This window comes from Helicoverpa armigera, chromosome 5 (genome assembly GCF_030705265.1).
Source record: "Helicoverpa armigera isolate CAAS_96S chromosome 5, ASM3070526v1, whole genome shotgun sequence".
Taxonomy (NCBI): domain Eukaryota; kingdom Metazoa; phylum Arthropoda; class Insecta; order Lepidoptera; family Noctuidae; genus Helicoverpa; species Helicoverpa armigera.
Genome location: NC_087124.1, coordinates 13,212,399 through 13,228,225, shown reverse-complemented (window position 1 = coordinate 13,228,225; position 15,827 = coordinate 13,212,399). Strand labels below are relative to the sequence as shown.

Here is a 15,827-nt window from a genome sequence, read left to right as displayed (position 1 = left end):
AGCTTCGGACCATAGATATTATTGTGTTTTCGTTACGCCTCCTAAATTAATATATAATAATTTTTGGATGATAAATCCACTACGGGACGTACGTCTATTTAAACAACACTGTAAGTACAATAAAAAAAGCTAGCTGATCCCCCCTGGTTTCAACCGCGTCCTGCGGGAACTTCCCGTACCCGAACAAAATATAGCTTACATAGCTTGAAGATAGCCCGGTATTTCAGTTGTTTTAAAGCCTTTCCAAACACACTAGTATAGTATACTCTTTACTACTTTACTATAGGTTGCTTAATAGTCAATATGCCTTTTCTTCCCCAGGCTGGGTGCGACCGCTGTTGTCAGCCCCAGTGCTGTACCCATTCTCGCGCGTGACGTACTGCGCGTACCTGGTGCACCCCGTGGTGCTGCGCTACGTCGCCATGCATCTCACGCACCCCATACACATGGGGGAGCTGTTTGTGGTCAGTATCTTACCCGTATGGCTTATAAAGTATTTTTGTCCTGTTAAGCAGATGATCGAGCAATATGGTCGTCGAAATGGAAGTTAATGTCTCGTGGTATGTCCACAGAGTCTTCTAGAAGGGAAACTAAAGACCCGCCATTATGGCGTCACTGGATCTTTTATCTTCTTATAAACTCTTACGGCGTCTTACAAATAGATAAACTTGCCTTGAAACTTGCACCAGGTGGTGCAAGGTGCTTTTTACGTATAATTTTCTTAGCCCTCAACCGACCTAAGAAATTCTAGGTATTTCCTGTCTATTAACTATTAAAATAACCCATCTCATACAAATATTTTTCTCCCTAGTTCATCCTGTTCCTGGGCCTAACAGTGATATCATACGCCATCGCCTTCGTAATATCAGTAGCCTTCGAGGCGCCCATCGTCACCATGTTGAAGATCGTCTCCCCACAGAAGAAACCCCACAGAGTATGAAACAACCCACTAATAGTTAGAGACTAAAAGCCTTACTACAAAAACTTAAACAGGTGTTAAACACTTGTTTAAAAAAAGTGTGGCTGAAAATGGACCTTATTTCAAGGTCATACCTAATCTGTAATTTTTTAGACAAGTGTTGAACCGACGTTTAAAAGTTTTTGTGGTACGACGGTAACTGCCTCAGTTAACGCACTAACGGATGGCATTAATGAGCTGTTGCAAAGGTTTAATTGGCCCAAAATATGCGACCTGCGCAAGAGTTGCAAAATGAATGTTGTACAATCTAATGGTTGGTGTGAATACTCTTCGCTGTCGTGTAGTGCGAATGTGATTTTTTGTAACTCTATGCCCGTTTCTTAATGTTGAAAAGTACCTGAAACGAATTATGATTTCTGCGAAAATCATTTTAAAATGAAGTTGTGAAACTATTTGATCCATATTTGACCATTCGATCAATCATTAGGAAACGAGCATTACTCTGTAAATTAATTACCATTCCATTGTATATTTTCTTAGGTATTTCATAAATATAGTGTCCTCAGCTGAGGACAGTCTGACTGAAGTGTAATGATTCGTGTTGATTGTATTTACTGAGAATTGGATATGACAGATTATTGTAAGTTCTTGTGTAAGCTTCTGAGTTTTATAAAACATGACAATTGAGAAAGGATTGTAAGACTTATCAATATTTTTATACTAAACTACACACTGAAATACATGATTAATTTTATTCCAAGGTTGGCAATTGTTGGCCATCTACAAATGACACAAACTATAAGTAATATGTTTAGCTCAACACTCCAGGGTACAAAATATTTTAGCCCAGTTCAATCTATTCATATGTATAGAATATATTTCGAAAAGTAATTTGCCTTTTTGTATAGGTATGTCTCCGAATTAGTTGGTATTGGCCAGCCAAAGTTCGAAGTACTCATATTCTTATATTATTTTTATGTAAGTTAAATGAAGCTACAGATAAAACAAGTGGCTTGTGTGAAAATTTAGTCGTCGAAATAAAAAAAGACAAATACGAGTTATTTCTATTTATTATTCTTACAAAAAAAATACAAATTAATTAATAGAATTTCTTTTTAAATAATAATAATGACAAATAATGGCCGGTTCACGTTTGTATAGACTTGTATTTATGTACATAAGTGCTAGGCTTGCAGTTTCTTCTAATTGTGAACCGGTTAAATATTTTATTTTAGTCTGATCTCTTTACTTCGCTTATTCTTTTAGTAGGTCAAAACTGGGTAGTTTGGTTGACCATAGCTTTAGTCAATGTGTTTGCACGCCAAAAGCACCATTGTGTTTTTTAAAAATCTTAATTTTTTTTATCTGTCGACGTAGACTGCCTATTTCCCCCCAAATGTATTTTTATTTTTTCTAGTGTACATTTCACCAGAACCAAACTACCCAGCATATAACTACCCTACTTCTGACCAACTTAAATAAATATCAGCTGAATAAAATAAATAATTATATAACGATAAATATGTACATTTACTTATGTACCTAATAATGTAAATAGGCTGTAAATATAATTACTTAGTTGTAAGTTTTTTACCGAATATTATAAATAAATAAATATAACTTTTATTACAAATAATGTGAGTTGTTTTACTGTTATGACGCGCAGTCTGAGAGTCTTCTGAGGAGGCTGCAGCATGGCATCTCAACTAGGAGAGAGAGTAATAGAGATGCTATTAACGTAACTACTGTTGTTCCCGCAAAATACAGCCACTGTGGACAAAGCAATTACTTGTTAAAATATGAAATATGTACGCCATAATCAGTTGATACTGCTATTTACATATTACATACCAGTAGACTAGAAATGTAATAAACAAACATACAATAAGAATTGTTTCTTCACTCTGCACTAGTGTTATGTGGAATTCAGCATAAATTCAATCCCTATGCTTGCTATAATATTATCAAGCTGAAGTATTTGTATGTTTGCTATCCCAGGAAATAATAGACTGATTTGAAAAAATCATTCAGTGTTAGATAACCCCTTTTATGGGTGAAGGCAATAGGATATACTTTTTTTCCCGAAACTATGTAGTTATAAAAAATAGAAAAAAACTCACAATACACAATGTAGTAGAACATAGTGCTGAGTCCATAGACAGCAACATGGATCTCGCTACTGCGGAGTGCAGCAGTAACATGCCGTAACTCAACCGGCTCAGCGCTGCTATCGACGACCGAGCTAAAAGCCGCCGAAATATAGCTGAGGAAAAAGATAATATTTGAGGCTGATTATTAAAGAGTACTATCTCCTTTAGTAGAAATTAAAATACATTTATGTTCATAAAATAACGAAGAAAACCAGAAAAACGCTTAGAAGGACATTGCTAAGATCTGGGTATTCTTTTCAGGCAGAAATAAAATTTAGTAGGAATCATCGGCTAAGCTGTAAAACAGCATAAAATTCAATTCCGTAGTTTGATTTGGTCGCATACAAATGCTCACAGACAGTAGAAGCAGTACTTTACACTAAGTAGATATTTATTATCGTTAAAATTCATAATTTATTCTTACTAGCCCAAGTCGTAGTGCCCATCAAAACGGGCCACAGCAAGGCTATGGGCCAGGTCAGGTGAAGCCACGCGGCCAACCAGGGCAGCCCCACCAGGGGCACTGCTGATGATGTGAACATGAACGATATTGATGCCATCCATAGGAGACCCGATGTCACCTAGAATTAAAGATTTGACATAAGCATTTGACTCTGTAAGCTATTAGGTGAAATAAATAAATATCTATTGTAAAATATGTACACTTTACAAGTATCATGTTTTAGTATATTGTAATACAAGCAAATTGATTGATCAGAAAAAAAATATGTTGACATTTTTCTCAATACATTTTATGGAGTACCGCAAGGACTTTTGTTAGGACCAAGCTAATGGAAAAAATGTTGTATGCTTAATAATTTAGAACTAAATGAGATTCATGTGCGTACCTTGGAAACCTTCAGCTTTCCTTGAACGATGTGTATCAGCCATCCCGCGAACACGCCCATGAAGTACGGAGCGACGCGAGCCCACGGTCGCTCGATTATAACAGCATATGCACCAAATGAGTTTGTAAATCTAAAAATAAAATAGAACCTCTTTTTGTTCCCTCTGTACAAAATCCTATGCTAAGAGGAAAATGAAATTAACATCGTGTTTCAAGACATGTAATTCGTTCATCTTAAAAATGGTCCAGCTTTTCACAGCTATAATATTATATGATAGAGTTCGTAGTTTTCTTATGAGATATAATATAATTTTTAGACTACACAAATAACCCAAACACCTTTAAATTCAACAACGACTCACGTCTGTCCAAAATCAAAGAACGCAGCGCTAGCATCAGCAATGGTAGCTGCTAGCATGGCCAGCATGGTGACGCCGGCGGCGATGCGCGCGCGCATGCTGGACGCTGCGCTCACGGCGCAGAGCAGCGCGCCCAGCATGTGCAGTTGCGTCTCCGTTGAGAGGTACCAGGAGATCTGCATGCACTGGAGAAGAAATGGGATTGATTGCTGATGCTTAAAGTAATTTTTATTTTAGCAAGATTAAGGGATGTGACAGCTTGTCAAAAGTTTAATTAAAAGTGTTAATAGTACTTAGGTAGTTTTATTTTATTGCATTTTTCTATGTTCGCCTTTCTGGTTTTCTGTCAGTTCCCAAAAAAGTAAGACAATCATGCAAATTCTTCCTTTTTGAGAAGTAGTAGAGTAGTCATTTTAAAATAGAAATATCATCTATTTCTACTTTCAATTTTACTATAGATAATAATGTTTAAAAAATATATATAAATATTTGCATGCCACGGCCGCATACCTTTAATTGTATTATTATCCTATAGGTATGCATGCACCTGCGTGTATACACACATTCTTGACAAATAAATTATTCTATTCCTTTCAATTTATTTATGTTAAATTATACCTTCGTCTATGTTCAGCAGTGGACGTCCTATGGCTGAGATGATGATGATGATGATACCTTCGTCAGTTTATTATAATAAGTATGTTAAAGCAAATAGAAAAAAAACTGAGCTCTAAGAAGCAGACTACGATTTTATTCTTTCTCGTCACCTGTTCCTGTATGGGGTAGGCTGTGGTGATGTAGAGGAGGTTCCTCCACCCGTACTTGCGACAGTTGTGCTCATCATCGTCGGGCAGGGCTAGTGTAGCAGTTTTGTATGACGACAGTGCCAACACCCCTGACAATAGCACCGCGTACGCGTATGAAGGCAGCAACCTGGTAGAAAATAAACATTAAAAGCAGCATTTTAAAGTTCTAAAAAAACTAGGTAGACAAAGCAAAAATTAAAGTTAAATATTATCGGCTGCAAAGCAGCATTTTTTGAACAGACAGCCCCCAAAACGCCCCCTTCCTATTTTTCTTTTTTCTGGGAAAAAGAAGTGGCACAACAAACGAACAAGCAACACATGTCTGTCTGTAGGTTACTAGAACCTCTAGTAGGTAGCTGTCGTTTTAAAATTCAAAAGAATTTCACAGCACACAGTTTTTTTGCTAAGATAAGCAATCTCGTCAAAAAAGAACTAAAAATTCTACACACGCAATAATTGCAAGTCATTATGATGAAAGCGCTTTCCAACTTCAGAAAAAAGTCACGAAACCATGAATGGTAAACTGTTGTTTATTTTTCTACATACAATATGAGTCTCGACGGTAAAAAGTAAAAGCATGCTAAGTTTAGATGACCCCAACTGGTCACAGACCTGATGACCCTGTTAGTGACGAAGCAGATAAACTGCAGGACCTGCCCGCAGGCTCCTTGGAATCCAACCAGCTCCTTCACGCTGTACTGGCTCTTCAGGAAGAAGAAATGATGTGAGCTGAAGAGGCCGCTGCAAGATAATAAACAGAATACAGATTAATTTTCGTATGAACTCAAATCAGTATCTGGCTTCGGTTGTTACATATTACAATTCATTAGATAGCCCGATCAAAACTAAGCTAACGACAATATGGGTAAAGCAAGACTGGTAATACAAGTAGTATACAATTAAGGGAACCTTTCAACTTACCTCACAAAAAATAATGTATCAAAAGCGATTGTTCCGGTAGCGATGATTAAGTAAACATCATTCTGCGCATTGACATCAAGAGCTGTATCTGCAAAAACAAAACAACAGTCAACATTGACCAAATTGTAGCAAATATCGAATGCCTAGTAGGGTGTCTGTACCTGCAATATATTCGACAATAACCGCGACGTGCACGAACATTATCCAAAACGTTGCAAAAACTCTCATCACGTGTATCAAGGACAGATCTTTGTTCGCCGTGTTCGTGTTGAAGATCCTCTTCCAGCAGTACGCCAGAGAGAAGCACAGCAGGAGCCTGCAGAAGACATTGGTCTTCTTGCTCTCTGTGCTGAGGCTCGCGAACGAGTTGTACTTGAGTCGCGGACACGGCGGCAGGTTGTCGAGCTGGCGCGGGTTGATGCACTGCTTCCGGTACTTCCCGCATCGCCTGCAGCTGCCTATTGTCTTCTCCGCACAATTCACGTCCAGCGTAATCGCGGGAGCGCTGCACTTCACCAGGCTGTCCACCGCCATGTAGTGCGGGGTCGCGTGTTCAACTGGCAAAACTTCAGTCTCTGACTTCGCTCCGTTCTCAAGTTTTCCATTCTCTTTCCCCATTCTTCTATTCGGATCGGTATTGTACTTTTCTAAATCGAACGTCATGGACTTTGAGCCGTATGGCAGACATTTCATCAGATCTAGATCTATGGTTGTGGCGGTTACGACTAAAGCCACAAGGATTGCAGTGATGCACAGCAGCAGCACTGCAGCTCTGTCGGATGTGAACTCGTAGTGCCCCTGCACCCGTCTCACGCTTGTGATTCTCGCCACACGAGATGTTGTGTTATTCGTTTTCAAATTGTCGTTGATCATGATAGAGAAATTGATGACAGATGTTATGTCTCTCGGTGAGCAGGAATACGGCATGCACAGGCCTAGAGTTATGTCTGTCGACTGAAAAGACACCAATAGTTGAAATACTGATTAATCGGATAGCAGTTATTGCTTAAGTAACTTGCCTTTATCATGTTTGACTTGGTGATGTTCAGAGTGATGCCGAGGGTGGAGTAAGCGAGGCGGTACGGCGGCCAACTGTCGGCGACCTTCATCGGCGTATCTTCATAATGCACCATCCATCTCCACTGGTGCGATTCTAAGAAAATAACAATCAGTAAGTTCTGCAATTTACTTGGTAAAAAGATAAAATATAAAGATAAGTCTCACCATCGTCAAAGTATTTCTGCCTAGATACGTGGCTAACATCGTTTTGTTCCATATCTGCTACTATTCCAGTTTTATTCGGTTTCCTAGAAAGTTGGTCCTAAAAGCAATTACAAACTTTAAAAACCAAATATTTTAAAAAACTAGATCTATAAATAGTTCTAAGTTGGACTTACCAAATCCAGACATTGCTCTTTGGATCCCAACCAAAATCGGTTCCCCATAAAAAGTCCAGATCCATAACGCCCTGATGCGTCTAAAGCTGCAAATATATTTTAATTTAAACTAGTTTTCTCCATATTTAACCAGCCATGTTCCTTCTTTTTTGTTGCTAGTTCCTTGCTGCTTAGGAAAATAGCCACATGAAGAAACCCGAAACGGTGGATTGCAAACCTGAGCATCGAACCTACGACCTTCGTGCTCAGCTATGCGATTCTGTAACAAACACATCATCGATGCTAACAACGACGAGTTCACAGATGTCGCATCGTAGACATCGCTTTTAAAAACAACGTTGTCGAAAACCGTATTCGTTTAGCTCAAAAACTCGTCGACGATCCGCCGAACAACGATGACGGGTAGGATGTTTACAGTGTTGCCAAATTTCTTGTAAAGCAAATTAAAGTATAATCGAGAAAATCTCGACTAACGTTTTTTGGCGTTATTTCGACATTTTAAATCAATGTAAATGCTTAATATGTATGTATAAAACACATTCTATTCGTTATGCAACGAATATTTAATTAATTATATCATTTTCGATATAGAAAATAATGACTCAAATTTTTGACATTTGTTATACTATAGGTTATGTAGTATAATATATAGTCTGTGTCATTTCAAAACTTTTCAAAACCAAAACAAACATTTTGCTCATAATTGGATTATATCTTTATTTGTCTAAATACGAGAATTCAAAGCTCCAAATGGCTTTAAGCGGTCAAGTGGACTTTAAAAAAAGTTGTACCCCTAACCAACGGCATTCTACTTGTCCTGTGTTTTAGTTTGTTTCCAAAACTATCGAAAGTAAGTACACCGTACGTAACATTTATAATTTATTATACAATACAGTATTTGTGAACTACGTCTATTAACTAAAATATTTATCTTTTAGTGTCTCGCAACGCACTGCCTTCGTTGAGTCAGCTGGAAGAGCTAGTAAGCTTTTTGGAAAGCAAATCATGTTTGATTATGAGGGGCCATCATCAGGCACGATCCGAAAACAACAGCCCCATACAGTGACGCAGTGGATGTATGAAAATATTGGAGCAATGGTGTAAGGTTAGTAATCAATAATCATTTATGTAATGTGTGTTTACTGTTGCTTTGAATCATGGTTAGTAGGTCCTCTTTTACATTGTGTTTTGTATGTATTAGGTACTAAATAAAATTAGTATTGACAGCAGGCATATACAATGATTTTACTCTATCCTTCAAATTCAATCATAAAGGCATTTGAAATTGCAACTGAAAGTTAAACCACACCAAGCAAATAGTTGTTTTATTTATTTCATGTATTATCCATATAATTTTTGCTTGTGTTGCAGTACTGGAAGGACAAAAAGGAGCAGTTCAGAGGGAGTCCGGTTCTATTGCAGCTGCGAGGCAACATGAAGAATTTGCTAGAACTCGGTGTAATTTAGTTAAAAATAAATTCCATTATGCGAGGAGAATGTTTTGGAATCTGAATTTAGATAAATAAATCCATGTTCATTATAAAATACAAAATAATAAAAAGACATGTTGAATTAAAATATTGTTTTATTAATTAATGATTACAGAAAAGTTAAGTATTTTTATAAAAATTACTATGATACTTGCACACTTGTGTAATGTTAAAAATGTTTATATTACTATTTGACATACACAGGTAAAATACATAACAATACATATGTATTGTTAGAAGGTGTCTACATAGTATTGTTTATTAAATAACTTCTAGCATGCTACACTGCTAGCACTTTCGCTGCCCAGCTCCGAAAAGCAATTCCTATCCACATGCCCAAAAATATTTTGCATAATTACATAACAACCCGGTATTCGAGTCCAACAGCGCAATTGGGTGGATGACTAGGTCAAAAATAAATTACGTTGTCATATTCATTTAGTGAAGCATCTAAAAATAATGTCACTTCCATTTATCGTTTTGATGGAATAATTGATTAAATTTTTTTATTGATAATATAAGCTAAATAAGAATCCAGTTTGATTTGAAAAATCTGTGACGTCATAAGTTGCGCTTTCATACATATTGCAAAGAAAGTGACAGTTTTTGACAGTTAAATAAAAGTAATGAATTTGACTCGTTGGAAACTACCGTATTGTATCGGAACGGGACCCTTATGCCCGAAAACCCGGCGTCCGGGTTCACTTAAGCCCCGCCCACTGAGCGTAGGGCTACCCAAAATAATTTACTAGAATATAATTATTGTGCATTTTTGATCAGAATAAAGAAAATAAATCCCGTCTTGTTATTTAATTTATTATGTTGTTAAAGAGACTATTTTTTTAATTTTAACGCACATTATGTTAGAACAGATTTACTTAATATGATTTATCTACATGTTTCTGTAAGCTTTTTTTTTAATCAATACAACGCCGACGTGCTTTGTTTTAACACCTGCATAGGATAACAAAGAAAATAAGTATCTAGTTTTTAGTTTAAATACTCGTAATCTCAAAAAACATGCCGACGCGCTTTGTTTGTCATTTTACGGGCCAGAGATAAAGAACCATAAATCTCGTTATTGCACAAAAGGCGATAGATGCACTTTTGTTTTAACTTTAAAAAAAGGTTTCGGCAAACGATTAAAGGTCTTACTCAGGTAAAAACTTAACCCTTCTTTGCTGCTAAAAGTAGGTACGTATTTAGCAATAACTGGATGGAATAATACCAATTTACGTTTTCTAATCCGTTATAAACTAAAGCGATGTTTTTTCAATTGATTTCATTTATTTACTTTTGACAACCCTTACAGCTTACTTAGCTATGGACTCGCTATTCGGGTCCTGGGCATAAGCACATGCAATCTATAGCTACACATAGCGACGACTCGGTATTCGGGTTGCGGGCATAAGGAATGAACTATGGTTCGACTCGAATCCCGGGTGCTGGGCATCGAAAGTGCTAGAGTCCGGTTTGGTTGTTAACCGGGTCACAGTTGCTTCTTACCTCGTACTTATGAATAATATCTGAATGGTTGAAGGCATCTACTGTATATTGTTGAGTCCTTGAGGCAGATGCATGTGAGACATTGTTCTTGCAATGTCACATAGCATTATTTGGTACATAAATCCCACTAACCAAAAAATTGATAGTAGGTACATACAAAAGGTTGATGGACAGTAAGTTTTAGGCACCTGTCCACTGTACTGTATGATGATTTATATTATATTGATTAATTGTAATCTATTGGTGCGGTTGCTAATTCCTCCTTAACGATTCGCCTTTGTTAGGAAAGGGGAAATCTTTCAACTGTCTAATCTGTTCTTCAGTCAACCTTAATATAGTTTCTATCAGTAGTCAGTAAATCCATAATACTTATCACGGAGGCCTGATTTCTTATTTATTTAATTATCTTGATGTTTAGTTTCTTCCAACAAAATAATCATACAGGAAAGACGAACTGCCATCTAAAACATTAAAAATAGGCGTAAACGTTTCAGGAATTAAAGTACGATAAACAAAACATCATAAAAACATATTTTCACATTGCAATTTATTGAAAAACTTGTTTTACTTACATTTTAATCGCCTTCATCCAAGAAAACATCCACAATTTACAAGCTTTTCGGTTTGACAGATAAAATCGAGGGCGAAGGCGAGGTTGTCGTTGCAGGCGAGGATGTTTCGTGTTGCTGAATACCGATTTTCATACATTTGGCACCAAATGTTAGTTCTATGTCACGCCGTCAACATCGTTGAGGCGCTACGATCGCGCAATTTTAACTAATGAATACCGCCGACTTTTCATCTGATGTTACAACGATGATTTCTTGGTTGTAAAGATGTTTTGCCTTAGTGAATCGCACCCCAGTAGTCGCATTTGCGAACATAATACCTATTTAACTACGTAAATCGTAATGATGTCAACATCTTTAACTTCATAACAAAAGGCCCATTAACAATTAACAAAACAACAATAAAGCAATTTCACCTCTTTAGTTTTTCGAGATAACTCTCACTGAAGTCATGCTGCGTAGGCGCACCCATCTCGTACCTAACTGTGCGCCTTCATACTCGTACATGTTATGTTGACACCGCGCGTGTAACGGACTGGGTTGCGTGAATAGTTTTCTTTTGTTCTCTATTAATAATGCGCATAATTTTTGGTTCAATGCCGGCACAGGGTTTGGTGAAATACCGTTTTTAACTTCGGAAAAAAAATCCAGAAAGTCCCGTCTCACGCTTGAGTAATACTCAGAAAATTATAGATGTCCAAACCATGGCTAATAATAACGAGAAAATCACTGATATAATGTTGTTTTCTTTTACAATAATACTTAAAAGCAGTAGCCCTATAAACACGGACATTGGTGTAGGGAATTAGAAAGAGTTATCAACCGAAACCGTTTCTCTCAGTATTGTATGAATAAATTTTTCCCGATGCACTGTACCGGTCTGTCAAAGTGTTATTCAATTAATGAACGCACTTTTTGAATGGCCCTTCAATGTAACACAATGACTACAATGTTTTCGGCTATTATATTCCCATTGATAAACAAATCATGTAAGCCTAACGACAGTATCTAATCACAACACAGTATCTCCCAAAACAATGTACCTAGCTATGGGCTATGTTTGTTTATAAAATGAACTTCAAACTGTTACTCATTGTAATACATGCTGTCATCTAAATTGATGCAACATGCGCTTATCCTAATGATTCGTTATGCTGCTTTAATAAAGAGCTGGATCACTGAACTTGCAACATTCTCATTACCACGAACGATCGAAAGTTTATTGATTTGTGGTCACGACAGTCGAAGACAAATTATGCGTGTTACAGTAGAAATTACATCATTAATTTTATGCTTATTGAATTGTTAGAATGAGGAACGAATTTGTGAATATCTACGAATCTATCTATGCGGAAATCTTTGCGGTCAGGGGAAAATAGAAAGAGGCCTTTGAATATCGATTAATTATAGGTTCTTATGATATTGCCCCGTTGATTCAGTGGTCGCGGGTTGGGCTATCGTTCCCGGGGTCTCAGGTTCGATGGTTTATTCCAGGTATTAAATGAATAAGCACTCTAACTACCACTACCTTTTTTCCACAAACCTTTAAAGTACCAACTTTCTTCGTATCGAGATTTTGAATTCGTAAATCTTGTGTTTACTCTATCGAAGAATTGGGTATACCTCAGTAGGTACCTTTGCATCTTTCCCAAGAATTTATGAATAGACAAATAGTAGGGGAGGCGAGAGTGCTAAATCGGGAGTGACTCGAGCGTCAATGAGACCTATTAGATTGCGAAGCTTAGATGATAAGAAGAAAAAAATGTCCTGACATACACACACTTTCATCGGTGGGTGGAGCGGCTATAAACTTTCAAAAATGTAAAAAAAAACAGTTGCATGGACATACTCGAGCTCGTCAGATATTAATAGCATGCACGTCCTACGTCATTTTGAAAACATACGTATATTAATCTGACTGTTTCCATGGTGGGGGTGGTAGTAGGTAAGGGTTAAAAATGGGAAAAAAAATAATTTTATCGAGCGTGTCAGATTATCAAAAGGGGTGTTAAGTGAACCAAAACGAAGGCTCTTATGCAATAATCTGACGATTTAGACGTGACCTAAACTCGTGGCCATTACATGAAATTGCAAAAAAAAATCGCCATTTTGAAATACTCGAGCGCGTCAGATTAAGATATATATGGTTCATTTATGTACCCTTAACGTAATCATCTTATAATCTGACGATTATCTGGAGGAATTCGCTTAATCTGACAATGGAAAGTTTTTTTGCAAACCTTTTAACAAATTGAAGAACTGAAAAAATTGCAAGTAAATAAACCAGTATGTACCTATTCTTTGAAGTACAAAACTTTTATTTATAAGCAAATAAGTATGAAAAACATAAAGGACAATGGACACAAATATACGGAACCTCGTACACTCCACCAATAGCAATGTCATACGTATATCATTGTATAGGCCTTTTTATCTAGAACAACCTTTAATATGACAGCTTTGTTGCCCGTCCTGAGATATAGATCAAAAAGTGTGTAAAAGTTAAAACTAAATAATCCATTGATATCTCAAGTTTTTAAAGGAATATCTAAGTGCTACTACGAGTATGTCTTCTAAGTACTATCAACTTTTACACACTTTTTGATCTATATCTCAGAACGGACAAACATTTCAACAAAGCTGTTATAATAAAGGTTGTTCTCGATAAGAAGGCACATAATACAATGATATATATGACATTGCTATTAGCGGAGTGTATCAATCTGCTCATACATTACATACATTTCTATAATAATTACATTGAATTATAATGACATTGATAAATATACATGTGTCATAAACAATACAATAGAATCTATAATAACATGGCTTGACGGAAATAATCTACGCGTAAATCTTACAAAAACTAATTTTATTCAATGTAATATCCATAGATAAATCTAAAATCTAAATAATCTGCCCAGCCTTTTTCCCAGCTATTTTCATACAAAAAAAAATACGTATAAAGACTTAATTTATTAGTTTAAAATTTAAAACCATCCAGTAGAGTTGCGCGTTGCCACTCTTGCAGAACAGATAGAAAGAGATAGCAGTTGCTTTCATTGATGAAGCGACACTACGCGCGTAATTTGTGAACCACGTTATGCAGAGTAGAGCAGAGCCAATGTTAACCGGATGACTAGGCCACCACGACCTGTATAAAAAAGGCGAAGTATACGAAACGGCATTTCTCGGTATCACGATAGACAAACAATGCAACTGGAAGGCACACGTATTTAACAAAAGTATCCAATAAAATGAATCGTCTTCGTTAAAAACAATATATCTGCATACCATGAGCAGTAACTTCCTGAGATTAGCGAGTTCAAACAAAAAACTCTTCAGCTTTATAATATTAGTGTAGATTATTTAAGACCCAAAATGTACTAACACTTATTGCAAATGAATTGAATTGAAAAAAGAGAGAGAGGAATAGAAACTTGGGAGGAGAATACCGGCATCACGTAGCTGCACGCTTTAAACTTTATCGATTAATTTTCCTTACTTCGGCTTACGGGAATCGTCAGATTTTATATTTTTCGTGAACGTTGAATTACTCCCTTCAAAATAAAAAAAAAAATAGCCGCGCTCGAGAAAGTCAAGATGACGTTTTTTTTTACAAGTTTGTAACCTTCCTACTTCTTATCGTCAATCGCAAATTGTCAGATTAGTGGAATATACACTTTTTAGCATATAACTAACTTACCCTAACTTAATCTGACGCGCTGGAGAATGTCAGATGATAATTTTTTTTTTACTAATCTGATCCTTTATTCTAGACGCGCGGCTGCATATACAGGGCTTATATTTGGTGGAGGTGTTAAATGGGGTAATAGGTACCTCCCTATATACTAATCTGCCGCGCTTGAGTAAATCCCGGAATCCCTTCTAGGCCTCCCCTACTAAAAGGACGGAGTGGAATCTATCATTCTAGATGTAGGTATGTGCCTTTGCATAGAAAAGAATAATAATAAGGGTTTCGTCATCAAATGGATGGTCACCCATTGGCAACGCGGCCGAAGTACCTAGGTCAGCCGCGTTTCGGAGAGATACACAAACATCTGGTACAAACTCAGAAATATGATGGCTCGTCAGTTTGTAGCAATGCATTGCATGTGCAGTAATTTGATTCATATCACTTTCCTCGGAAAAAGTTAACTGACCAATTCATAGTAAAACATTAGTGCCTGACTGAGAACGTACGGAGTCTGGGCTCATAAAGTTATGAATGTCAATTGTAAATCAGCAAGTGAAACCCAGCTTCAGAATAGAAACATTACCTACTTATTCGTTAGAAATTAGTACCTACTTGACTACCATGCATTATGTATTAGATGTATCTGTATTTTCTTCTCCATAACATCTAATTAAATTACCGTAACTTATTGTCTTCATTATCTCATTGAAAGTGCCGTTAATTGGTTAGTATGACTTACCGTTGTATGCCCAAGCCTTGCCATCCGTCAACTCTTTGAAGAAAAGTCCGAGCTCCTCCCAACAAGTATGGTCAACCAAGATATGCATTCCATTTGTAATTTTGGGCCACACTACCGCCAAAAACGACGGGTCATAGATATTGAACAAGTTGTCGAACACTTCCTTGCGCGCAGGACGTTTCGTACCCCTATTTAGTTCCTTTTTTAAAGCATTATTTTGGCGCGAAACAGTTTTGCCGCAGTCGGCCAAAACGACGAACAGTAGCACACAACACACTTTTAGCATCAACATTTTGTGAGGTACATTTTATTCCGTTCTTGACAAACGACGTGGGTGCGTGCGTCCAGTGCAGACACACGTTAGCTAATGTTCATTAACTGCAGTAAGTCGCGACTCGCGATTAGGCGTGTTTACAAGCACTCGATG

General features: G+C 36.9%; 2 protein-coding genes and 1 long non-coding RNA gene across 3 annotated transcripts in view; 2 read left to right on the top strand and 1 right to left on the bottom strand.

Annotated features, from left to right (window-relative positions):
* The window catches only part of LOC110374658 (uncharacterized), a gene marked incomplete at its 5' end in the record, with an annotated part of 38,733 nt that extends 36,684 nt beyond the window's left edge, over positions 1-2,049 (top strand). Inside the window, 2 exons of the mRNA XM_049842796.2 lie at positions 322-464; positions 812-2,049. Coding sequence (XP_049698753.2) covers positions 322-464; positions 812-940 — 272 coding nt within the window. The remainder of the gene's footprint in view (positions 1-321; positions 465-811) is intronic.
* A 148-nt stretch (positions 2,050-2,197) lies between these two features.
* Positions 2,198-15,777, bottom strand: LOC110374659 (uncharacterized). The gene is made up of 13 exons (XM_049842797.2): positions 15,401-15,777; positions 7,400-7,485; positions 7,227-7,323; positions 7,022-7,155; positions 6,164-6,956; positions 6,003-6,090; positions 5,694-5,822; positions 5,043-5,208; positions 4,279-4,460; positions 3,918-4,047; positions 3,494-3,650; positions 3,040-3,182; positions 2,198-2,689 (listed from the first exon to the last, which is right to left on the bottom strand). The coding sequence occupies exons 1-13, from the start codon at positions 15,690-15,692 to the stop codon at positions 2,573-2,575; spliced, it is 2,514 nt and encodes an 837-aa protein (XP_049698754.2). The 5' UTR covers positions 15,693-15,777; the 3' UTR covers positions 2,198-2,572.
* On the top strand, positions 7,503-9,030 carry LOC135116925 (uncharacterized). Its single transcript, XR_010276502.1, has 3 exons — positions 7,503-8,249; positions 8,338-8,504; positions 8,771-9,030. It is a non-coding gene; the product is annotated as an uncharacterized LOC135116925 (long non-coding RNA).
* Positions 15,778-15,827: the final 50 nt, after the last annotated feature.

Bases quoted from the DNA above. Each gene is read 5' to 3' on its own strand.
- LOC110374659 (XM_049842797.2), bottom strand. From the start codon at position 15,692: ATGTTGATGCTAAAAGTGTGTTGTGTGCTACTGTTCGTCGTTTTGGCC. The intron at 5,823-6,002 runs GTAAGTTGAAAG...ATTATCTTGCAG, and splicing joins GATACATTATTTTTTGTGAG to CGGCCTCTTCAGCTCACATC. The intron at 5,209-5,693 runs GTCTGTGACCAG...ATTTTCTACCAG, and splicing joins GTCACTAACAGGGTCATCAG to GTTGCTGCCTTCATACGCGT.